Below are 25,498 nucleotides of genomic sequence, written 5' to 3'. Positions count from 1 at the left end.
TTGGTAAATCATCTTCCCAGAAGTGAAACTGAATTCTTCCTTTAAGAAGAGCAGAGAAGGGCTGGGGACATGGCCTAGTGGCAAGAGTGCTTGCCTCCCATACATGAAGCCCTGGGTTCAATTCCCCAGCACTGCATATGCAGAAAACGGCCAGAAGTGGCACTGTGGCTCAAGTGGTAGAGTGCTAGCCTTGAGCAAAATGAAGCCAGGGACAGTGCTCAGGCCCTGAGTTCAAGCCCCAGGAATGACAAAAAAAAAAAGTTAAGAGCAGAGACTCCTTTTTTTTTTTTTCACTCTGTAGATGTCTCAGGATCTGAAATGTGACAGCTCTATAAATGATACCACAATCCCAGTTAAGTTGACACACAGTTATATGCTTAGCCAAGGCTTCATAACAGGTCTAAGCCCTGATGAGTGCTTGGGAACCTATTTTTCCCCTTAGGGAGTATTTTTTTAAGGAGAAATCAAGGAACAAAGAGAATGATCCATTTACACATCTGTTAATTTCTTTTTTAAAGACTACGCTTGAAGGTAAAGTGTTCATTTGTAGATCTTGAGGAAGGAAAAAAAGAAGAACTACTGGTCAGGACTAGTTGCATACATTCACCAAGTGAGAATAAAAATAATGAAAAACACATGTACACCATCCAAAACCAAGTTGCCTATCTAATACCATTCAATTCTGGGGCAAATTATGATGCCATGGATTTAATCAGGAAGGTTTCTAGCATCTCTGTCCCATCTATCCTTCAGCCCATAACCCAGGCAGAGGCTAAAGCTCTCATGTATATTGAACACAGGCTAGTACCAAACTGTATTCAGGATCACAAACACAGTCTGGATTCATAACCTCTACCCCAAGCCTCAAAGACCTTCCATATAACCCTGACCACTGTCTCAATGCCCTGACCTCAGGTGGGCTCAAGAACATTTCAAAACTGAGCACAATGAATACCAGAAGACACAGCTAAAATTTTCATAGCCATATATCTCTAGGGATGTGACTGTTGAGCTAAAAGACTCATCTTGAGCTAGGTGCTGGTGGCTCATGCCTAGAATCTCACCTATTTAGGACACTGATATCTGGGGATCAAGTTTCAAAGCCAGCCTGGGCAGTAAAGTTCATGAGACGCTTATGTCCAATTAACCACCCCAAAGCTGGAAGTGGAGCTATGGCTCAAATGGCAGAGCACTAGCCTTGAGGGAAAAAGTTAAGGGACAGTACTCAGGCCGTGAGTTCAAGCCCTAGCACTCACACACACGCGCACACACACACACGCACACACACACACACACACACTTTTGCAAGGAAAATAGGGTGTAGAGGTAGAAGCTCCTTCACTGCAACATAAAGAATAATTAAAATTGTACAGTACTTTTCCACAGCTTTAGGAAATAGTATAATTCTGTTCATTTTCCGAAGAGGTAACTGAGATTCAGAGTGGTTAAATCACAGTACTACCATTATAAAGTTTAATCTTGTTCTTCTTTGTCCTGCCACATTACTATATGGACAGTTTCAATGAGCTTCTTCAATTTCCCCACCTCTCCCTCCTCTGGAACTTTCTACAGTTCAGTTGTTGTTTTTCAGCCAAATGGCCCTGTGTGAGTTCATCATGGACCTCCTGGCCAAATTCCAGGGTTTTTGCTAAGTTTGGCTCTTTGACATTGAGGATGAATTTGATACTGTCAAGCACCCACTCCTTCCTGTAATGGTCCTAGCCTTGGCTCTCATTGCACTACATTCTCGAGTTTCTCTTCTTATCTCTCTGCCCCATCATTCTCTGTCCATCTTTGCTAGTTGTCCTTCTTTCCTCTTTCTATTAGCTGTTGGAATCCCCAAAGACTAAGTGCTCAGCTAGTCACTCTTAACATGTATTTCCTTGGAAAGTATCTCCTTACATGGTGTCCCCTATGGCCTGGTATATATTTAGTCAAATTTGAGTCTCAAGCTCTGATTGGTGCCATCACTTAGATCCTTCTACTTCTTCCTATCGGGTTTTATTGCCATCAGCTTAATTCACACTGATTACTGCAGGTCAATTATGCAAATTGAGAGTCTCCAGGCAGATCTCCCTGACTAACCCAGTCCACCCAGTCCACCATACTTTGGTTAGAATAATTCTCCTTCAACACCACTTCTATCAATTCACCCCAACATTCACAAACCCAGAAGTGCTCTTTATTGTTTAATGGAACACAGTCTTCTTTGGTGGGCCTTAAGTCCTCATCACCAAGAGACAGCATCTTCTCCTCTTTGGAGTTAGAAAAACAGCATATTCCTGTTTCTTTTGCCTTCCTCAAAATTCACTGCCTGAAGGAAGCCTTGCTCTGTGCTCTTGTTTGTGCTCTCAGATTCATCACAAGGAATTCCTTCTTTCTCCCACCCCCACTCATATATACCACCACAACTCAGAGTGCAGCCTCCAATGCAAAAATCTTGTAAAATACAGAAAGACACTAAATTTTTTGCCAATATTGTGCATGCATTCTGCCCACATGTATATGTAGAGATATGCATACACACAAACACACAGCGCTTCATACCTATCTTTCTCATTTAAGATACTATGGATTTTTCCAACATTACTTACTATTTCTACCATCATTTATTGTATACACAGCATAATTCCAGACTATGGATCTGCATCAGTTTGGTATTTATTTTGTATTGGTACTGGAGCTTGAAATAAGAGCCGCTCCCTCTTGCTTAGCTTTTTTTTTTTTTTTTTGGCCAGTCCTGGGCCTTGGACTCAGGGCCTGAGCACTGTCCCTGGCTTCTTCCCGCTCAAGGCTAGCACTCTGCCACTTGAGCCACAGCGCCGCTTCTGGCCGTTTTCTGTATATGTGGTGCTGGGGAATCGAACCTAGGGCCTCGTGTATCCGAGGCAGGCACTCTTGCCACTAGGCTATATCCCCAGCCCCTGCTTAGCTTTTTTTTGAGCTACACCTCCAGTTTTGGATTTTTTTAGTTAATTTGAGATAAGAATCTCACAGATTTGTCTGTTTATGCTTTTTCCAAACCTCAAGCCCCATATCTCAGTCTCCTTAGTAGCTATGTTTATAAGAATGAGCCACTGACACCCTGCCTATCAGCTCTTTAAATTAGCCACTTTTGTCAGATTTATGTTAGGTCCAGATTTTCACTATTACAACTTATGTTTTGATAGACTAATACAAAGTGCTCTCTCTCTCTCTCTCTCTCTCTCTCTCTCTCTCTCTCTCTCTCTCTCTCTCTCTCTCTCTCTTTTGTCAGTTATGGGGCTTGAACTCAGGGTCTGGGCACTGTTCCTGAACTCTTTTGCTCAAGGCTAGCACTCTACCACTTTGAGACACAACACCACTTGTGGTTTTCTGGTGGTTAATTGGACATAAGAATGTCCATGGCCGGGCTGGGGATATGGCCTAGTGGCAAGAGTGCCTGCCTCATATACATGAGGCCTTGGGTTCGATTCCCCAGCACCACATATACAGAAAATGGCCAGAAGTGGCGCTGTGGCTCAAGTGGCAGAGTGCTAGCCTTGAGCAAAAAGAAGCCAGAGACAGTGCTCAGGCCCTGAGTCCAAGCCCCAGGACTGGCCAAAAAAAAAAAAAAAAAAAAAAAAAAAAAAAAGAATGTCCATGGCCTTCCATGTCTGGGCTGGCTTTGAACCTTGAGCCTCAGATCTCTCCCTCCTGAGTAGCTAGGATTACAAGCATGAACCAACAATGCCTGCTTATACAACGCTATTTCTAATTCTATTAAATAAATCATTAGCAGAGAGAAGGCAAGTCAATAATTTATAGTGGCATGAGCCAAAGTTATAGGTGCAAAGGAGGGTAGAAACAGAAATGGAGCACAGTCATAAAATTTAAATAGTTTCAACTTCAGGAAATATATCAACAGGTGTCTGTGGAGATTCTGGCATTGTTTTCTTTTCTACAGGACTGCTGAGCATCCCTTCAAATCTCAGTCCCACGCCAACTCCTTTTCCTATTACACTTAGTGAAACTGAATCCATTAGGCAGGGGTTTCTTCTTATTCCTCTCCAATCTTCCATCTCTTCCCCACCTGCTCTCTACCTGTCAAATAATCCTCTGTTTATCCATCATCTAGGATCACTGATTTCCTGAGGCAATCAAGTGTGTTGACAAATGGAAGTAATTTATAATCATATATTTAGACTCAAAAACTCTTCCTTAGGGAAACTTCTGATCCATGCCAAGATTTTCTTAAAAGTACAATTGAGGCGCCATGAACTAGGAAATACTTTGAGTGTTTCTTGAGACTCCGAGTGCTTCCTGCCAACAGTGCAGCTCCATGGAAGTTAGTTGAATTGAATGGAGATGGGCTTGGCTAGTTGCCAAAGGACAGGCACAGATGGTAAGCACTGTTGGTGTCCAGGAGGCTGGCAAAACCACAGTGACTCCAATGGAGGGGGGAGAAAGATTTTGTGAAGTACTAACTTCAGATTGACAGCAAATCATTCATTAATTGATTCAACAATTAGTTATTGCAGGGTACTTTGTACAAGGCCCTGTGCTGGGTCCTAGACAGCCATCAGTGAGCATGTCACATCAGTGAACAGTCTGTGCCTTTGTAACTCTCTCAGCACTTCTTTGTGAATTGAGAACAAGTAGAGTGTGCCAGAACATGGAGCCGAGTGAGCTGTGGGCAGGGAATCCAGCCAGAATTCTGGTTTGGAGAGAACTGTGACTCTGGACCCAAGCTGTAAGGAATAGTGTCTAAAGCTTTGTCTGTAAAAAAAAAAAAAAAAAAAAAAAAAAGAGTCCCCTGGTGGTCTGAGTTCACTGTCTGCTGTTTGCAACTCAACCTACTAGCTCCTATCAGCACCATCTTGAGGGACTGGCCTGCCATAAGCCACCCAGCAGGTCCACTCTTAAATGATGAATAAAATGTGAGTTTGTCAGTCCAGCTGGGGCTTCTCAGTCGCTCTATGGAAATATGTGCAGAATTGGAAAGCCTTCACAGGGCTAAGATAAAGATGATGGCACTTGTTTTTTGTAATTTTTAATTGTTATTATAAAGGTGATGCATGGAGGTGTTGCAGTTATATAAGTCAGGTAACAAATACATTTCTTTTTGGGCAATGTCACTCTTCCCTCACTCTGTCCCATTTTATCCCTCCCAACCCACCTACAAGTTATATTGTTCATTTTCAACATAGTGTCCAGTGTGTGCCATTGCTGCACTGATCATGGTATTTGTGGGTAGGGATGGACCTTTGGGGCTTCAAGTACATATCTTCAAGCTTCTTGGAGTGGTTGGAGGATTTGTGCTGAGATATGCCCTGTATCTGAGCCACATACTGTAGCATCAAATTTAGTCCCTGACTGCATTTATCAAGTTGTTAGTATGCACCGAGTATATTACACACATCCTATTAATTGACTGCATACCAATGACATAAGGCATGCAGTGTGGTCTGAAAAACATTTAATAGTGGTTTATCATGAGCAAATCATAATGCACTCATTAACAATCAGAATAGCTGCTGGTTGTGAACAACCTGTATAGTTTAGGAGAATGACACCCCATGGCAAGGAAGTAGGAGAGAACTACAGACTCAACAGTTCCCATTTCTCAGAGGATCAAACCAACTTCTTAACTCTCTGAGCTTCAGGGAAGCCCTGGGTTACTCATGACTTCCTTTCCCCAATGGATGCTGACACCTGCTCCTAGTACTTACAGCAAGCACCTTTTCACTTGACACACCTCTTTAAGCATTGCTATCTATTGCACCTGTTGGTGTCTCCCAGCAACTTCTGAAAGCTGAGACATGTTATTTATGTTTACTTATTTATCTACATATTCTATGGTGAGATAGTGTTCACATAAAGTTTTGCTACGTAGCTCAGGCTGGCCTGGAACTCCCTTTCTGCCCTAGGGTAACCTGGAACTTAAGCTCTTCCTGCCTCCCATCTCTTGAGTGCTTAGATTACAGGTGTTCACCACCACATGTAGGGTAATTTTTTTTATCTAGGTTCTCATTATGTTCCCAGGGTGTTGTTGAACTCCTAGGATGAAGCAATCCTCCTACCTTAGTCTCCTAAATCACTTGGACTACTGTCAGGTGAACACATGGCCCCAATGGACTGCCAAATTATTCCTCATGTGCCTGTCAAGACTGTTCCTTAGCTTGAAGATACTCAACACTCTTGTGGGTATAATTACTGAAAATATCTTCAACAACTACTTTCTCAGCTGAATGAAATCTCACTCTCCTTAACAGTCCTCCAGCATAGGAGAACAATGACAGACATGCCCTTCGCTGGCCACTGTAGTATTCCAGAGGACAAGTTTTCTATTTGTCCTCTCATCTGGATCCCTCACCTTCTCTAGCAGAGTGTGGCACACTATTTACCTCTGGGTCTGCCCTCTTCCAATGAAAATTTCCAAATTTAAGAAAAGATTTTCTCTGTTGGCTGTGGAACTTTTAGGTAACATTTTTCCAAGATAATTAAGTGTGCAAAATTCAAACACACGGCATAAATGAAAGATTTTACACTACACACTTTAATATCACTGAGCTTCTACCACCCATAATTGCCTATACTGGCTTTATCTTTTCCTAACCTGCCATCTGCCCAAACATTTATCCATTATACACCATAAGTATACTTCAATCTTCAGCACTTTCCCCAGATCTATCATTAATTAGATGTCACTATTTGCTTATTCTTTGCTTTCTTTTAATGTTTTTCTACTGATACTGGGGTTTGAACTCCGAAGCCCCACACTTTCTGGTCTTTCGTGGTCATAGCTGGCAATCTTGAGAGATGCCTCCAGTCTGAGTTTTTGCTAGTAATTAGTGGAGATGGAGTCTCATGGACTTTTCTACCCAGGCTGTCTTAAAATCTCAGTCCTTTGGATTTCTGATTCTTGAATGGCTAAGATTACAGATGTGATCTACCAGCACCTGGCTTTGGCTTCCTTTTGAAGATACACATATACTGAAGCACATAAATATTAATTGTACATTTTCTGAATTTGACTAACATTACACTTACTGTGATTTACACCAACATTAGTTAAGAAAGTTTCTCCTTGTCCCTTCTTAAAAACCCCTCCCTTCACCCTGAGACAACTGCTGTTTTTCCTATTATGACTATTTTGCTTGTTGTAGAAATTTATAATACATGGCATCATATAGTATGAAGTCTTTTAAGTAAGGTTTTTCATTAACACATGATTTGTACATATTCATGAGATTTTCTGTGAAATTTCTGCACATGCATCCTGCATGATAGAGAACATCCTTCCACATTTCTACCTTCATCTCCTACCAGTACCCTCCCAGTCCCTAGTAATTACTCTTCTGCTTCCAGGTTGACTTCTTCCCTTGCTTTCTTTGTCCTTGCTTCCTTCTTTCCTTCCTTCCTCCTCTTCCTTCTCCTCCTCCTCCTCTTCTTCCTTTCTTTCATTTTTACGTAAAAGACCTTCCTTTTCTGAGTGTGCCTTATTTTGCTTAACATGTTCTCTAGTTCACTCTATTTTGCTGAAGTGACAGGATTTTTGTTCTTATAGCTGAGTATATTCTATATACACACCACATTTTCCTTATCAATTCATTGGTTGTTGACCATATAGAGTAATTCCATAGCATGGCTACTACTGTGAGTAGTGCTGCTATAAACATGAGTGTGCTAATTACATTGTAATTCTAATATTAATTGTGGGAAGAATCTCTATCCTGAGTCCTTATAGAGGCTGGACTAATTTATATTCTCCACATTTTATAATACTTCCTTTTTCAAATAAGATTTCTTTTCCTTAATTCAAGGATTCTGGTGATCTTCTAGGACATTTCAAGTATCAGTAATTTGTTCTCTTTTATTTCTGAGTACTAATTCCACTGTATGGCTATGGCAGTTTGTTTAATGCTGTGATGCACACGAATTGTTTCTAGTTTCTAAATATTAGTAATAATAAGGCTGCTATGAATTTTATCATAAAATCCTTTTGTGAAAATATTTTCCTTTTTCTTAAAAATACAGGTTTCAAGGTTTTAAATTTTTTTTGTTGGTTGTGGGGTTTGAACTCAGGGCTTGGGTGCTGTCCCTGAGCTATTTTGCTCAAGACTAGCACTCTCCACTTTGAGCCACAGCTTCACTTTCTGGTTTTCTGGTGGTTAATTGGGGATAAGCCAACCCAGGCTGTCTTTGAATGGTGATCCTCAGATCCCAGCCTCCTGAGCACCTAGGATTAAAGGGGTAAACCACCAGCTCCTGGCCAGATTTAATTTTTTTTTTTTGCCAGTCCTGGGGCTTGGACTCAGGGCCTGAGCACTGTCCCTGGCTTCTTTTTGCTCAAGGTTTAGCACTCTGCCACTTGGGGCACAGCGCCACTTCTGGCCATTTTCTGTATATGTGGTGCTGGGGAATTGAACCCAGGACCTCATGTATACAAGTCAAGCACTCTTGCCACTAGGCCATATCCCCAGCCCCAGATTTAATTTTATAAGACACTGCTAACCCCTTTCCCAAAGTAGCTGTGTCATACTACATTCCCATAAACAGTGTATGAAGATGCCAACTTATAGGAGAAAAGCCTGTTTTATTTCTTAATCACTTCCATTTCTGATGAATAATAAATGTACATCCAAATGCTAGAAAATTGCTAAAATATGGGAACCAGCTCTGGACTATAATCACTTTTACTGAAAGCTTATGTACGCCATGCAACAGGTTAATCCATTTGCATGCACTGTCTCAGTTCTAAATGACAACCCTTAAGGAAAGTGTATTAGAGATGACAAAACTGAGGTCTGGTTGATACATAATGACATGCCCAAAGTCAGGTAGGTGGCCAATTGAGATTCCAAGGAGTCTGATCTTCTTGTCACAGCATTGTTGTCTAATGTCATTCGTATAGATGGTAGCAGATTTCCAAGTCAGAAGTCTCCCTCAGCCCTCTTATTTTATAGATTAGGAACACTGAGGTCTGTAAGGGGAAAGCTTTTCCCAAAGCCTCCCCTTAGCGTCAGAGCCATCAGAATCCAAGTCTCCTGCCTGCCTCCCTGGCAAGAAATCTTTCCATTCTACTGCATGACCTCCTTTGATGCTTCAAGCACTTCTCATTTTACCTGGAGACTTATAATGGTGCCAAAGATCAAGAAAGTACTTGATCTTTGAAAGATGTGCAGGAATCTTTTTAGATTAGGGTTAAATAAGGTCAACCTTCTTTCTGGGACTAAGACATACAGTGATAAATAGTATTGTCAACCTTGTATTAATTCCTGCCAGAATATTGTCTTGAAAATGTTTCTCCCACTCAGTCTTCACAGGATAAGAAAAACATTAGCAACACTCACAAAGCAATATGTTGGAAATGAACTGTACAATTTGGGGAGGGAATTGGGGGGAAGGAAATTAGGAGAAAAATGAGGGAAGGGGTGTTACAAGTTTGACAAGAAATGTACTCAATACCTAATATATGTTACTGTAACCCCTCTGTACACCACCTGGACCATAAAATTAAATTAAAAAGAAAAAAAATCAATGTAGTTTCTTGGAATGGTCTGCAGGAACAGAGTAGGAAATGTGGGAAGAGTGGAGGCACTTTTATCTTGGACTCCTACAGCCCCATCTGGTGGATACTTGGGATTATTGTTTTTCTGTATTCGGAATGTTTTGCAGCCGTTTGTTACCTGTTTCTGTTATGTTAGATGCTGGGAATCAAGATGCTTAATGAGTTGGTTCCTGCAGTGGAGATAACATTCTCATGGGAGCAAGAGAAACACAGATGCTAGCCAGGCCATTGCAAGAGAGCGTGGCGAAGGGGCTGTTAGATGGTCAAAAGCAAGAGCATGACCAGGCACCGGTGGCTCATGTCTGTACTCCTAGCTACTTAGGAGGCTGAAATCTGAAGATTGCCATTCAAAGTCAGCCTGGGTAGGAAAGCCCATGAGACACTTATCTCCAATTAACCACCAGAAAACCGGAAGTGGCGCTGTGGCTCAAGTGGTAGAGTGCTAGTCTTTTTTTTTTTTTTTTTTTTTTTGGCTAGTCCTGGGCCTTGGACTCAGGGCCTGAGCACTGTCCCTGGCTTCCTTTTGCTCAAGGGTAGCACTCTGCCACTTGAGCCACAGTGCCACTTCTGGCCGTTTTCTGTATATGTGGTGCTGGGGAATCGAACCCAGGGCCTCATGTACATGAGGCAAGCTCTCTTGCCACTAGGCCATATCCCCAGCCCCTACAGTGCTAGTCTTGAGCTGAAGAGTTCAGGGACAGTCCCCAGACCCAGAGCTCAAGCCACATGACTGACAAACAAACAAACAACAACAACAAAAACCCAGAGCATAGCACTTAACAACAACAATAATAACAAAAAACCAGAGCATAGCACTTAAAAATATCAGCTTCCCCCTCAGACAAACCCATATTGGGATTTGGCCCTGGCCACTATCAGATGTTAAGTCACTCAACTCTCTGAACTCCTTTCCTAATCAGCAAAATGGACATAATAACAGTGTTTCCCATAGGGTGTTATGGCAATGACTGAATAAGGTGACACTTGCAAACTACTTAGCATAGCACCCAGAACATACTAAATACTTAGTAGCGTAGGCTACGACTGTTGTTTCATTATTAACAAGCACATGGCATTTTGGAACCAGAGAAGAAGCATTTGAGTCAATCTCTGAGACTCAGGGCACAGTTCCCTGAGGATGTGACCCCTAGGATGAGATATGAGCAGGGAACAGCCACTTTCTGCATGTGGAAAGCAATGGCTATAACACTGGGGGTGGGGAAAACAGTTATCTCCTCTCATGCTTCTATCAGCAGGGATGGCAGAGTCCTTTGCCTCAGGGGTGTCAGGGGTTCCCATGAGGCTTTCTGAGCTGCAAAATCATATGGGAACATTTAGGAACTATTGGAATCAGGTACCAGGTCATGAGTGAAATTGTTCACATGGTGGGTACAGGGCCTAACTAGAAATTCAATGCTAAGAGAAAATTAAGACCAGTTGTATCAACTACCATCTATTTGCTTTAATTTTGACTTTCTTCATGAGCAGTAATGCTTCAGCATTATGCTAAGCAGGCATGATGGAGCCTGATCATTTTCTACTGCCTCCAAACATGAATAGTTCTGGGCCCTCTAGCTACCCTCTGAACTGCCTAGCTAGCACACATCATGGTCAGAGCTAAGTCTATTCATATCACTCATCTCCTCTGTATATCCTAATATTTTCAGGTTATCCAAGTTGTACTTATCCTCCAAGGCTTACACTTCCCCATTTATTATGTGCCAGCACAGTGGCAAGCATTGGAGACATAATAAGAGTGAACAAGACTGACCATGTCTACCTTCCCCTAGCTGACAAGAAGCTATCTGAGACAGAAATGGTGTGACGAAGGGTGAGCTAACTCAGCAGTAATACTCACTAGATACTGTGTGGGAAATGAACTGTACAATTTACAAGGCAGGGAGTTTGGGAGGGAAAAGGCTGGGGGCAAATGAGGGAGGGGTGACATTGTTCAAAAAGAAATGTACTCAATACCTGATTTAACTAACCCCTCTGTACATCATCTTTACAATAGAAATTAAGAAATACAAAGCCTGGCACCAGTGGCTCATGCTTCTAATCCTAGCTACTCAGGAGGCTGAGATCTGAGGCTTGTGGTTCAAAGTCATCCTGGGTAGGAAAGTCTGTGAGACTCTTATCTCCAATTAACCACCAGAAAACTGGAAGTGACGCTGTGGCTCAAGTGGTAGAGCACTAGGCTTGAGCTGAAGAGCTCAGGGACAGTGCCCAGGCCTAGAATTCAAGTCACATGACCAATGAAAAATTAAAAATAGAATAAAATAGTGCTTTCCAACAGTTCTCACTGCTTAGCCCACATGGGTAACACAGAAGATCCCCTGGGATGAGATACACTCTGGCCACTCCAAGGGCAGGGGCATCCGTATGTAGCTCTTTGGAGATCCCTAGCCTGCAACCTCAAGCTTATGGTCCATGAGATTCTTGCTGTCACTCCACTTAGTTAAGGCTATTGGGGCAAAAGGTGATGCTGTGGGGGCTGAATGCACACTCCTTGTTACTAGTCAGAATCTGATGAGAATCACTCTTGCCTCTTCAGCATTAGTCTCAGACTGGAGATATTCAAGGAAATCTTCCCCAAATCTTCCAAATTCCTTCAGAGTCTTCAGCTTCTAACTCACTTCCAGGGTCTGTAATGTGCTGAGATTACTTGGCTTTTTGTCTCCCCATGGCATTTCAAGAGAGGGCCCAGGACTTCTTTAAGTGAAATGTTTTAAGACAAAAAATATGGTATTGGAGGGTTGGGGATTTATCTCAGTGGAAAAGAACTTGCCTGGCAACTGCAAGGTCCTGAGTTGAGTCCTCAGCTCTGAAACAAACAAACAGAAACAAAAACAAAATACCCACGGCAAAACAACAACAACAACAAAACCACCTAACACAAATAGGCATGATAACATGGGTTGGATTTATTTAATAAGATTTTTGAGTGCAAACTTAAAAACAAGAACAAAGCTTTTCATCAAAAGTAAACATGGAATCTACATAACAATCCTGCAATCGTGCATTTGGACAGAAGATACAAATATGAATACATAATTTGTAACTACATTAAAAAATTAAAATATTTCTTCCCAAATTGAAAACACCTCACTATCTTTGTTAACCTGTTCTCATCTTGCTACCTTAGAAACATTTGTCATAGGTGCTCAGGAAAATATAGGCAATGATTACTAAACAGTCTCTGAGATCAAAGAAAACAGTATATTCTCTTTCACTTGCATTTCCTTTCTGAAAAGTTACACAATTCTGCCTTCACTTTAGGCAAAAAATGAATACAAACATCAAGGAGGCAGGACACTTTCATTAAAGCAAAAGTCACAAGTGTTCGACTTAGAAATGTACATACTCGTAGTAAATTTATTAAGTACAACTCTGATGACTGACATGTAATAATAACTGTGGACAATCTAAACAGGTATAAAAATGTGAGATCAAAATCTTTAGGCTCAAATACTTAAAAAGTCACTATGAATATGGAAAATTTCCACTTACATAAACATGGATATTTTTAGATGAAAAAAAATCAGGGGGTAGTGGCATCTCCCTGGTCCCTTAACAATATTTGGATTTCGCAAAAAATTAGCAGCACCCAACCTTACATGTTAATTATGCATTTCTAAAGGACCTGTTCAACAGATTCGTTGGCAGTGTTCCAGCTTTCGGGAGATGAGGGTGGATATGAGGGAAGATGTCTTGGGATAAGATTGTATGTATGCATTCATGTTTAAAACCACCATTCCAAATGGAGATGGGGGTAATCACATGTTAGAAAAGTCTAAGGAAATTACCTTTAAAGGATAAACAATGGGCCAGGAATAGGAGAAAATGAATAGTAGTCAACTTGATAATAATGGTTTTTCACTCTTAAAGGCAAGTTAGGAAGAATGAGAATACTCATATATAACTTCAGGGAAAACTTGCCTAAAATTGTACTTTGCAAAACACTGTACAGAAATCTTTACAGAAACCTTCAATCTTGCTAAAGATACCAGATGATTTTTCATTATTACCACCATATACATAACATTTAAATAGTTTTCTTTATAAATATTTTAGAGCAACAAGGATTTTTCTTGCAGTGGTGGCCCACATTCGTACAGAGCAATGTAAGCAACACACACAAATATATGTATATATAAAATGATTACAAAAAAGTGCAAAGAATAACAGTATTAAGAATTTATGCTTTTTCTTTACAGTAACTAGGGTTCAAGTGCGACTATCAGGGAACTACAATCCCAATTCTTAATTAAAGATTTTAAAAAGAAACCCACACTCCAAGTTACTGCACACACTTCAGTCCCTTATCAAGTAACTCTGCCCTTCTCCCAAATCCAGCATTTCCCATTTCTGAATTCTTCACAAACAGGAAAAAGAAAAGTGATTAACAGTGTTTTCTTCCCTTTAACTTCCTCAAAACTCACCCAAGAAAATTAGTCACCCGTAGGTTTGAACAAGACTTTGGGAAGTCATTCATCATAACCCGTTTTGCTAAAATTAAAGCAAAAAGAAAGGCTTTCTGAAATGCAAATGACTGTTCAAGAATCAAATCAGCAACAGCAAACAGACCATGAATTACAAATGTATTTTCATATATGTACATTTGAAAATCAATCTGTTAGCAAAGATAAAGTCAAAGTCTAAAGCTTTCTCAGCTTCAGTGCTGTACAAGGATCATCATTACAAATGACATGATTTTATTAGTTTGTCTAACAGAAAGTGCTTCCTGTTACGTTTACATTGCCTTTCTAGCATTTTCCTCCTGGTCTCAGCCTTTCCTTTCAAACAAACACAGAAAGCATTTTTCAAAATGTACTTTTCTCTTCAAGGAAACTACAATGACTGATTTTACATCTCAATGTTACAAAAGAACAGTTCGATTTGACTTTGAAAATATTACTAGATATTTTTGGTATGTATATGTTGTTTTGTTCTTACTTTAGGCACTGTAATTATTCACAATAATTATTACAATGAGTCTATGTCTAATCTATATAGTATTATGAACTTAAAATAATACCCCCTAAGGTATTATTTAACTGTGTAGATTATATTATGACTGAATTTTCCCTTCAAGATAAATGGTTGGAAGAGAATTTAAAGGCCTGCAGCACTTGGTTTGAGTAGTGGTAACACACACTTGTCATGCTCACTATTTAAACTCCTGCACGAGGAAGACAATAGACACTGAAGGCTGCAAATTTTTTCAAACTACATTCTACTCCAACTTCGGTTTATTTTGTTCAATATTAAATACTTTTTCTTCATGAAAAAAAATTGTATCTTAGGCTAACTTTTAAAAACAGTGTCTGCTCTAAAATTAATAATAGCTAAAAGGGAAAGAACTTTTCAATTTCTGTTTCACTAGAACTATGCAAAACTAAGCAAAAGTAGATTCTATAACTATTTTAATCACTTTGGGTTTATTTTTTTAAATTACCATGTCTTTAGAATGACACACCTTAACATTCTAATAGACAGCTCAATAAAAGCATAAACTCTACAACCAAAAAATTCACTGGGCCACCTTCTGAGCAACTGGGAATAAAAGAGTAACATTTTATTTGCCACCATACATTCGTTCAATGTCCTTGAGGTAATGGTTCCTCAGTTCCTTCCTTTTCAGTTTGAAAGCATCAGTAACCAAACCAGTTTCAGGGGTCCATGGCTCTGGGCTTAAGCGAACCTTAATTGGAATTTCAAATCGCTCCAAATTCACTGAATGGACAAAAGAAGAAATAGGAGAAGGGGAAAAGAGGGAGAAAAAGGAAAGGGTAGGGAGGGAAAGGGAAGAGGGGGGAAGAAAGAGGAATCAATAAAACATGAAATTTTGTAGAATTTACTTAGACAATGTGACAAAGTTATTAAATAGTATGTAAATAGTTACTAATGACCCTACTGCCTTAGATTTTGGTTTTATATTTCTCAAAGTGTATATAAGTTGTTTTTGTTGGATCATCTTAGACATACAGACACATACACAAGAGGTTTGATGGCATTGTTTTCTTTGCTTGGGATCATCTCCAATGTTACCTAGTTCATCCCCATGCCTGCTCAAATAGCACTGCCTCAGAGAAGAGGATCACTTGTAGTAAAAGAGAAGTCACCTATTTCCTCTATATACTCTTACACAATGCATTGTTTAAAGGGAGCATTTACCCGCTTCAGAGCATATTATATATTTATGTTACCCACTAGAATGCAAGCTCCATAAAAGTAGGGTCTTGGTTTCTTTTCACTTACATCCATAAGGTTACAAAGAGAACCTTCAATACATACATACATACATACATACATACATATATATACACACACACTTACTAATTCATTCTAAAGCAAATGAAGCCCCTAAACAATTCTTCTCATAAGCCATTATTATGTTCAAATACAGATCAAATTGGGGATCATGAATTTCAATCCCATTCAAATGGTGTAAGGGCTAATATACTGTACTTGAGTTAGGTAGCTCAGTGCATGTTGGAGAAGTTTAAACAAATAAGGGCAGAGGAAATCTATACTGATTCGCTGTGGCTTAATTCTTAATCCGTAAATTATATTGTCATGTTATCTATCATTAACATATATATAAGTTTATACTTAAAATTTTTAAGGCCCATTAGTGTGAATGCTAATGTGCATATGAACTTTATTTTATGTGTAGTTATTTAAAAAATAATAATTGTGCACAGACAAAACTTCTGCCGGTTTAAAACCTACTACTAGGGGGCTGGGGATATAGCCTAGTGGCAAGAGTGCCTGCCTCGGATACACGAGGCCCTAGGTTCGATTCCCCAGCACCACATATACAGAAAACGGCCAGAAGCGGCGCTGTGGCTCAAGTGGCAGAGTGCTAGCCTTGAGCGGGAAGAAGCCAGGGACAGTGCTCAGGCCCTGAGTCCAAGGCCCAGGACTGGCCAAAAAAAAAAAAAAAAAAAAAAACCTACTACTAAACAGCCTAGGTGACTTTAGAAACAATTTGGCTTCAGTGGAAAGGACAAGGAATTCAGGTTCAAGAGAGTTCTTATTCTTGTAGTACTCTCAATTTTATGAAAGCTTGGTTCAATTAGTGATTTTTTTCATTAAAATGAGGGAAGAATATAACTCTGAATATGAAAATTTATCTTCCAAATACTACTAGGAAATAACTTTCTAAAAATAGTGCCTAAATAAATAACAAAGGAAGAAAAATTTGTTTGAATTAACCATGCCGACTCTCTTAATACACTGCGCAGTGGTGTCTGAAATACCTATCCCCAGCTTCAATCTGGATCTTAAGAGTTAAATTTTCAACTATACATCTGGCTCCAACATGTTCACTTCATTTATATCCTATTCCAGAAGCACCAAAAGAATTGGGAAAGGCAAACACATTATTTCAGTTGCACACGAATTAAGGAATATGTTTAACTGTCCCTATATTTAACCTCCATTAACTTAACTGCTACTTAACATGAAAAGGGGTGTGGGGGGGTGATTCTTCCAGGATTTCATTTTGGAAACTCCTAAACATAATATTTAGTATGAAAGATATAGAAATCAACTGATAATCAGTTTCCTACGAACAGAAAAAAGCAATTGCTAACAGAATGGTGAACACTGAAAGGAAAAACAAAACAATTTTACATGTGGCATTTTTTATCTGGGTTAACTTGAACATTATAAAATATGATCTGTAGGGGGCAGCGTAGGCCAATTTTTATACCCATTGGTAGCTGCTCAACTTACCCCAAAGCTATTAATTACTTTTCATTCTTATGAGACCATCTCTATATCATGCTTACATTTAAACATGAAGAGGATAGCTAAGAAAGCTATGCAGAGAAAGAGGAGAAGAGAGAGAATATGAATAAATCTGATGAGTATGGAATGTAGGATGACTATGGGAAAAAAGCAAAAAGAATAGAGAAGATGAACATTTCCTAGAACTGAATAGCAGACATCTGCATATTGAAAGGTTCCACATCAAGTATCCCTAACAGTAAGGGATAAAAAAATCTACACCAAAGCACTTCAGTAGAACTACCAGAACATCAGACATTAATATAACTCTGAAAGTTTAGAAAGAGATAATGATTCATGCAAAAAGAAATGGACGTGTGGCTACAACTGGACTGTTCAGCCAGCAACACTGAAAATAAAAGCCAAGAAAACTAAGATCGCAAAATGTAATGGAGATAGGAGTTACTATCTTGACTTGTAAAATATGCCAGGCCACATCTCCATGCTGAAAATACAATCAAGACGTATTCAGAAATATAACCTCATCTCAAAAATTTACATCTAGCTGAGTGCCTGTGGATCACGCCTGTAATTCTAGCTACTCAGGAGGCTGAGATCTGAGAATCATAGTTCAAAGTCAGTCTGGACAGGAAAGTCTGCGAGACTCTTATCTCCAATTAACAACCAGGAAACCGGAAATGGTGCTGTGGCTCAAGTGGTAGAACGCTAGCCTTGAGCTGAAGAGCTCAGGGACAACACACAGGCCCAGAGTTCAAACCCCAGGACTGGAAAAAAAAAGGTCTGGAGGAAGGGTTCACAATAGGTACTAAGAAAAAAAAATCTGTCTAAGAAAGGAATTTTAATCGTAAAATATATAGGTCAGCCATAAATATTTTCAGTCACAATGATGTGAAAATTGATACAAAACATGAAATTGTACTTTAGATTATGAAAGGGGGTATGGATACAAGAAAGCTTCATTTTCTTCCATGAGAGGAAGTTCACTGATAGTATTTCAGATGAAAAATGCAAGAAAGAATAATAAACATGCATTTTCTTTAGAAAAAGGAGACAGATGTCATAGACTAAAAGCAGTCAATTCCTTTGCACATCTCCTTCAAGATAATAAAAATTAAATAAAAATAAAAAGCAGTCAATGTTGAGTGAGAAAGTGGGATACAAGATACAGAACTATTGGGCTGGGGATATGGCCTAGTGGCAAGAGTGCCTGCCTCGGATTCACGAGGCCCTGGGTTCGATTCCCCAGCACCACATATACAGAAAATGGCCAGAAGCGGCGCTGTGGCTCAAGTGGCAGAGTGCTAGCCTTGAGCAAAAAGAAGCCAGGGACAGTGCTCAGGCCCTGAGTCCAAGGCCCAGGACTGGCAAAAAAAAAAAAAAAAAAAAGCTACAGAACTATTGTCTAACAAAAGTCTTGTAATATTTGCTATCTTAAAAAAAAACAATGTATACTGATTACATCTCTTCCACACATGCCTCCTCTTCTAGCAATTCATTAAATGCTAGTTTTGTCCAGGGCCCCTTCCCTCAGTCTGTCTAATTGCATGGGTTCAACTACCCCTAAGTCTATAGTACAACCCAAGCCTCTCTCATAAAATTTGGACTAACATACGTACACAATCACCTGCTGAATATTTTAGCTTTGATTATCTAGTAGGCATTTCAAACTATGTATATCCCAAATTGGTTTCAGCATCGTCTCATAACAACTGTCTTTTCCTCCTGTATTTTTTAGTTCAGTCAGTAGTAACATCTACCTCATCTGAGTATGGATCTAGGGTGTATCCTGGACTCCTTATCTACATTATCCAAGTACTCATCAAATTAATCAATTTTGGTTCCTAAATGTTTCCTGATTCCCCAGAAACCAGCTTTGTTAACTACCTACTACAACTCTTTAAACTCTCCTGCTTCAGTCTGCTCCCCTCACACGTACCTTCGAACTGGTTTCTAGGGTGAAGAATCTAACTAGAAATGCAAATCTGACCATATCACGAACCTCATCAAACAATGGCTTCCCATTCCTGTGAGATTAAATCACAGTTTACAAATGGCCTATGTAGCTCTATAGCCTTACCTTGTATTTACTACTAACACTATGCTTTTTCTTGTTCCTTTTTGTATACCATAAGGTATACAAATGCGAATGCTTGGTTCAGAATAGCTTCTCTCGGTAATTTTAATCAATCCTTGAGAATTAGGTTAAGTGACATCTCTACAAGGAAATTTTCTGTGATCTCCCAGATAGGGTCCATAGTCTATTAATTGTAGTCCCAGGATTATCGGTTCATAACTCTACGTTTATTAAGACTCTGGTCTATCTTTACATTCCTCTCATTGGATAATAAGTTTCTTGATAGTAAAAGTATGTCTTATTCCTTATTGTATTCCTGGTATCTTATATACTGCCTGGCACATGTCAATTAGCTGTATGTTCCATCTGAGATAGTCTATATACAGAATCAATGTACATACACAAATCTGTCTCTACCTATGACATTTTGAAAGAGTTTTTGGTTTCTACTTTGCAGACTTACATGTCAAATCTCTCCACAGACTAGATATCCACTTGGAAAAGATACTGTCACAAGCAATAAAAAATTAGTTTGTTCTAATATGTAACATGTAAGGATCTTTCTAACATGGAGCCTCATCAAATATACTTGTATGGTAGATTTCCTGAAGACTGTATTTTACTATTAACACAACTCTTGAGGAGTCTAATGTACAAAGTATTATTGGGTGAATTTTATGGACCTCAGCAGTCTTACAACAACATACTCACTGGCATTTGCAGCTTCTCGAATTTCTTTAAGAATTTCAGCTTCCATAGCAGGATTATTGCAGATATCAACCCAAGTTCCTTCCACACCCTTCTGTTGTGCCAAAAGAGTCAACTTTTTCTGATTGGGAACCACAAAACTGATCACATAGGACTGGTCACTAAAAATTAGAAGATGAAACAGAAATTAAAACATTAAGCATTTTTATTCATATATTATCCAATGTCATAGTGCCACTATCTTATTTGTTAAAGTTTCATTAAGAAGAATTGAAACCCATAGCACTGACATAAAGCGAAACAGACTAATGATCTAGGAAAAAGCTCAGAAATGAATCCTTGCATCTATACTTCAATGATCTTCAATAGCAGTGTTAATACTCAATGGCAAAACTATAGTTTCTTCCACAATACATACAAGAATTAACTCAAACTACATCAAATACCTAAACATTTAAGAGCTGAATGTACACAACTCCCAGAAGAAAATGGAGGAAATGCTTAATGAAAATGGATTTGGCAATTAGTCTCAGATGTGACACCAAAGGACAGGCAACAAAAGCAAAATGAGTAAGTGAAACTACATCAAAATTTGAGGCCAGCTCAAGGAAAAATTTTGTGAGACTCTCATCACAACCTGTAAAAGCTGGGCGGTGGGGGCATGTGTCTGTTATCCCAGCTATGGTGAAAAACATAAATAGGAGGACTATCATGATTTATCTGGGAATAAATGTGTGATCCTATTCAAAAAAAACTAAAAGCAGAAAGGGACAGAATAGTTCAAATGGTAAGTGTGCATGCCCAGCAAGCATAGGGCCCTGAGTTCAAAACCCAGTATTTCCCAATAGCTACTCAAAAGAATTGAAAGTAGACTTAAAGAATTATTTTCATATTCATGTTCACAGCAGCATCATTAAAAAAACAGCTAAGAGGCAGAAGTAATGTGAATGTCCCTTAGCCTATGAACAGATAAACACAATAGAGTATATATTACAATGGGATATTATTGAGCCTTAGAGAGAAGTTCTGACAAATGCTACAACATGGATAAGGCTTAACAGCATAAAGATAATTGAAGTAAGCCAATTATAAGACAAATACGCCAGGATTCTTCTTATATGATGTATCTAGAGTACTCCAAATTAAAAAGAAAATAAATTTTAAAAATTTAAAAGAATAGAAAGTAGAATGGTGGTGGCTAAGGGCCAATGGGAGGGGGAAAGGAAGAGTTGGTTAATAGGAAGACAGTTTCAGTTGTACAAGATGAAGACATGCTGGAGATTGAGTTTTTAACAATGTAAGTAACACTTGGCACAACTGAAATGGTGAAGATGGTAAGGTTTTTACTTTAGCCAAAATTGTGATTGTGTGTGTATGTACTTGTCCTTGCGCTTGAACTCAGGGCCTGGGCACTGTCCCTGAGCTTTGTTTTTGGCTCAAGTCTAATGCTCTATGGCTTATACCAAAGCTCCACTTCTGGCTTCTTAGTAGTTTTTTGGAGATAACCTCTGTGTATATCATTTTGACAATAAATAAGAAAAGAAAAAAAAAGGAAGAACATGAGGGAAGGGGTGACACCATTCAAAGAGAAATGTACTCTTTATCTAACTCATGTAATTGTAACCCCTCAGTACATCACCATTACAATAGCAATAAAAATGCACAAAAAAAGTCTCATGGACGTTCCTGCCTGGGCAGGAAACAACATTGCGGGCATGAAAGAACAGTACCTGGCTTACAATGTAATTTAAAAAATACACCTAAAAAAACCCCATAGTCACAAAGAAAATGGCCCAATTTCTTGGGCTTTTGATTTAGAAAACGTTTTTTTAAGAAAATCACTTTAGCTAAGTATACAGTTGTTATGTATGTTCAATAAAAGAACTTGTGACATAGATAAGTACTTAACAAGTCAGTAGGTATCCAATGAACTATGATAATGGTTGAGTTATTGTGAGTAATCTTCAAGTTGTTGAATTCAAGAACTTTCAAAAATGCACAATTTCCTAATTTGGATGAAAATTCTAAGAAGACTTTGCAATTACCCTTATACTCCTATTTAGCCAAATTAATTTCCTTTTTAAATTTAAATTCTTGTCTAGGTGATGTACAGAGGGGTGACAGTTACATATGTAAGGTAGTGAGTACATTTCTTCTCAAACTTGTTACGTCCTCCCTCATTTTTTCCCACTTTCCCTCATCTCTGATTCCCTGCTCCCCCCACCCTGAGATGTCTAGTTAATTTCCAACATAATGTTTTGTAACTATCACTGTTGCTTTGGTTTGCCCTTTATCCTTTGTATCACCATTTTTATATTCCCCTTCAATTCCCTAATTCAGATTAACGTATATACAACACCCAGGGTACCAAAATCAAATACAGTGACAAACCCATTTCTAATTTTCCTTTAGCTGTAAGTATATGAAACACAAAACATAATGCCTGCAAGTTACCTTTTGGCAAAAGCACAGATGTTGTCAATAAGTGGGCAGTTCTTCAGTGCTGCCTCTACTTTCCCAAGAGAAACATATTCTCCAGCTTGTAGTTTCACAAGGTCTTTCTTACGATCTGTAAGTCATGAAGAAAGTTAAGTTATACACTCTGTTTCATGAAGGTATGTACGGCTCTGATTTTCTTTGAATCTCATTGTATTAATCTTCATTTGCAAAGCTATTTTCCTTAAAATCTTGTTACATACAATGCTTGCCTAGGTAAAGATGTATTCTCTAAGTCACACTCTTTACCAAAGCTTCATCATCTTTATTCTTTTTGTGGCATTGGGTTGGATCCTGGAGTCTTGAGCATACTATGTCAGTACTCTTACTACTTGAGCCATGTCTCCTCGACCCTTTTTACTGGATTTTCTTCTATGTGATCAGGTCTCCCTAACTTTGCCCACACTAGCCTCAAACTCAAGATTTTCTTGTCTCAGCATCTGGTGTCACTGGGATTTATAGGCATGGGCTACCATACACAAGCCTTCGATAAAGGGAAAAAAAAAGGTCAATTTGTTCTCCACTGAACCATGTTTTTTGGAGGAGAGAGCAGAATTTCCCCAGCAGATCAAAAGTTATAAAGAACCAGTTTCCCCAGAAACTCTAACTACATTCATGTGACACCATAAAACCCAGGAACAGATTATATGGATCACTGGAACTATGACTAAATGAAATATATTGCCTCAAGAGGACCTGTGGAGCGATGCATATTAGCTAGTCAATTCTTCTTTTAACAAAACTTTGTTGGCCTGTTTAAAATGAACAGAGGATGTCCACTGGAGTTGCTTTTTGAGCATCAAGGTCTACTTCTGAAGGCTCATTAAAGGTAATGCCAAAGGGACAGAAGAGCCTGGAACAGGCTGTTTTTGAAACAGGCTGTTTTCTTCCTTTTATTATCATACATTATTTGTATGGGGGGAATGGAGGGCTGTCACAGTAACATTTCTACACATGTCACATGTGAACAATGTATCTGACCAATTTTCTCACCAATCACTCCCTCTTTAAATAATTTCAACAGGTTTCACTGTTCTATTTCCATACATGCAAATAAACTACATGGACTATATCCATCCTCATTTACCCTCTTCACTTGTCCTCCCTCTCTAACTGGTACCCACTTCTCTATTAGTGCCTGTTTTCCTTTTCTGTCATTCAATTCCTAGTGTGTATTAATTACACCAAGGGGTTTCACTAAGGTATTTCAGACAGACATATATTATGTTTTGCTCAGAATAACCGCCTGTATTACTTCCTCTTTCCTACCCCCCATTGCTTTACCAATTACCAGCTTTCATTAAATTCCTTATGTTGAGTTCACATACAGTTGCAATGTATTCCAAAATTATTCACCCTCCATCTTTTTGCCCCTCTCCCTTTACTCCCATCCTCCTACATAATCCCACAGTTAGAATCATATTCATGTATGTATGTCTTTGCATGTATAGGTGTATGTATATATTTTAGGTCTAGCTTTGACATTTGAATGAAAATAGGGTATTTGGCTTTTTGAGCCTGACTTATCAACATGATGTTCTTCAATTCCATACATGTGACAAGTGATATGATTGTTCTTTATATGTGGGAAATAATTCAATGGCATACATGTACTAGATATTCTTCATTCATCCATCTGTTGTTGAGAACCTTGGTCCATTTTACCATTTGTCTATTGTGACAATGCTACAATAAACATTAGTATGCAGATAATCGTTTTTGTAGGCTCCTTCAGATATGTTCAGTAGTGGTATAGGCTGCATCATGGGGAAGGCCTGTTTTGGGTGTTTTGAGGAATATCTACTGATTTCTATAGTGGTTGCACTAGTTTACATTCCCACCAACAATATATGAGGGTCCCTTTTTCCTCTGCATACTCACCAGCCTTTCTTTGTTTTCTTTTTTTGGGGGGTAGAATGTGGGCTTGAACTCTGGGCTTGGGCACTGTCCCTGAGCTCTTCAGCTCAGGGCTGGCACTCTACCACTTGAGTCACAGAGCCACTTATGGTTTCCTGGTGGTTAACTGGAGATAGTGTCATGGACTTTCCTGCCCAGGCTGGCTTCAAACTGCTATCCTCAGATCGCAGCCTCCTGAGTAGCTAGGATTGCAGGCGTGAGCCACTGGCACCAGGCTCTGTTTTCTTAATGATTGCCATTCTGACTGTGGTGAGATGGAGTCTTACTCTACTTTTGAGTTATGTTTCCTTTATGGCTGAGTGTTAGATACTATCTCATGTATGTATTAGCCACTTATATTTATTCTGAGAACTGCCTGTTCAATGTTCTTGTGTATCTGTTATTGGATTATTTGAGGTTTTTTGCTGATTAATTATTGCATATTTCACATACAGAGAAACTGAAAACTAAGTTAAATTGTTAAAAGCTTGAATTAACGTAAGTATCAGCCCTACTGAGGACCTAATCAATATTATCTTTCACATTTGTTCATAATACAGAAACTAAAGAAACCCACAGAAACCCAAATACACTGACCTATAATCTGCAGACATCCATCAGGATGGAATTCTCCAATATCACCGGTGCAAAACCACCTTTGTCCATTTTCGTCCACAGAATAATCCTCAGCTGTTTTCTCTTCATTTTTAAAATATCCCATGGAGATATTCTGCCCACCAATCACAATTTCACCTCTGGGGTTTGGCTTGTCATGAACTGTATAACCACCTAGAAATCATAAAAGCAAATCAGTTGTTGTTTTAAAACAAAATTTGCCTCTGTTAAAATGTTTATCCAGATCAAAATTTATAGCATGACATAGGCGAATATTAGTTTGTTTTTAGTAAGTAAAAATTATTCCCACAAAGACTTCCTATACACTTTCCCCTAATTCCAGTGTCTTATCTATAACACAATTTTGATGCTATAGATCAATGTATGTGGGACATACATTTTCTTTAGATTTTCAATGG

General features: G+C 39.0%; 1 protein-coding gene across 6 annotated transcripts in view; it reads right to left on the bottom strand.

Moving 5' to 3' along the window:
- Positions 1 to 12,434: 12,434 nt before the first annotated feature.
- Positions 12,435 to 25,498, bottom strand: part of Acsl4 (acyl-CoA synthetase long chain family member 4) — an 89,729-nt gene continuing 76,665 nt past the window's right edge. For all 6 annotated transcript variants that reach the window (XM_048335520.1, XM_048335522.1, XM_048335523.1 and 3 more), the window contains 4 exons: positions 25,062 to 25,253; positions 22,527 to 22,641; positions 20,076 to 20,233; positions 12,435 to 15,268 (listed from right to left, as the gene is read on the bottom strand). In XM_048335520.1, the coding sequence (XP_048191477.1) occupies positions 15,111 to 15,268; positions 20,076 to 20,233; positions 22,527 to 22,641; positions 25,062 to 25,253 (623 nt within the window). In that variant the 3' untranslated portion in view covers positions 12,435 to 15,110. The remainder of the gene's footprint in view (positions 15,269 to 20,075; positions 20,234 to 22,526; positions 22,642 to 25,061; positions 25,254 to 25,498) is intronic.

Source organism: Perognathus longimembris, chromosome 28 (assembly GCF_023159225.1).
Source record: "Perognathus longimembris pacificus isolate PPM17 chromosome 28, ASM2315922v1, whole genome shotgun sequence".
In the NCBI taxonomy this organism is placed as follows: domain Eukaryota; kingdom Metazoa; phylum Chordata; class Mammalia; order Rodentia; family Heteromyidae; genus Perognathus; species Perognathus longimembris.
This window is presented reverse-complemented; position numbering and strand designations above follow the sequence as displayed.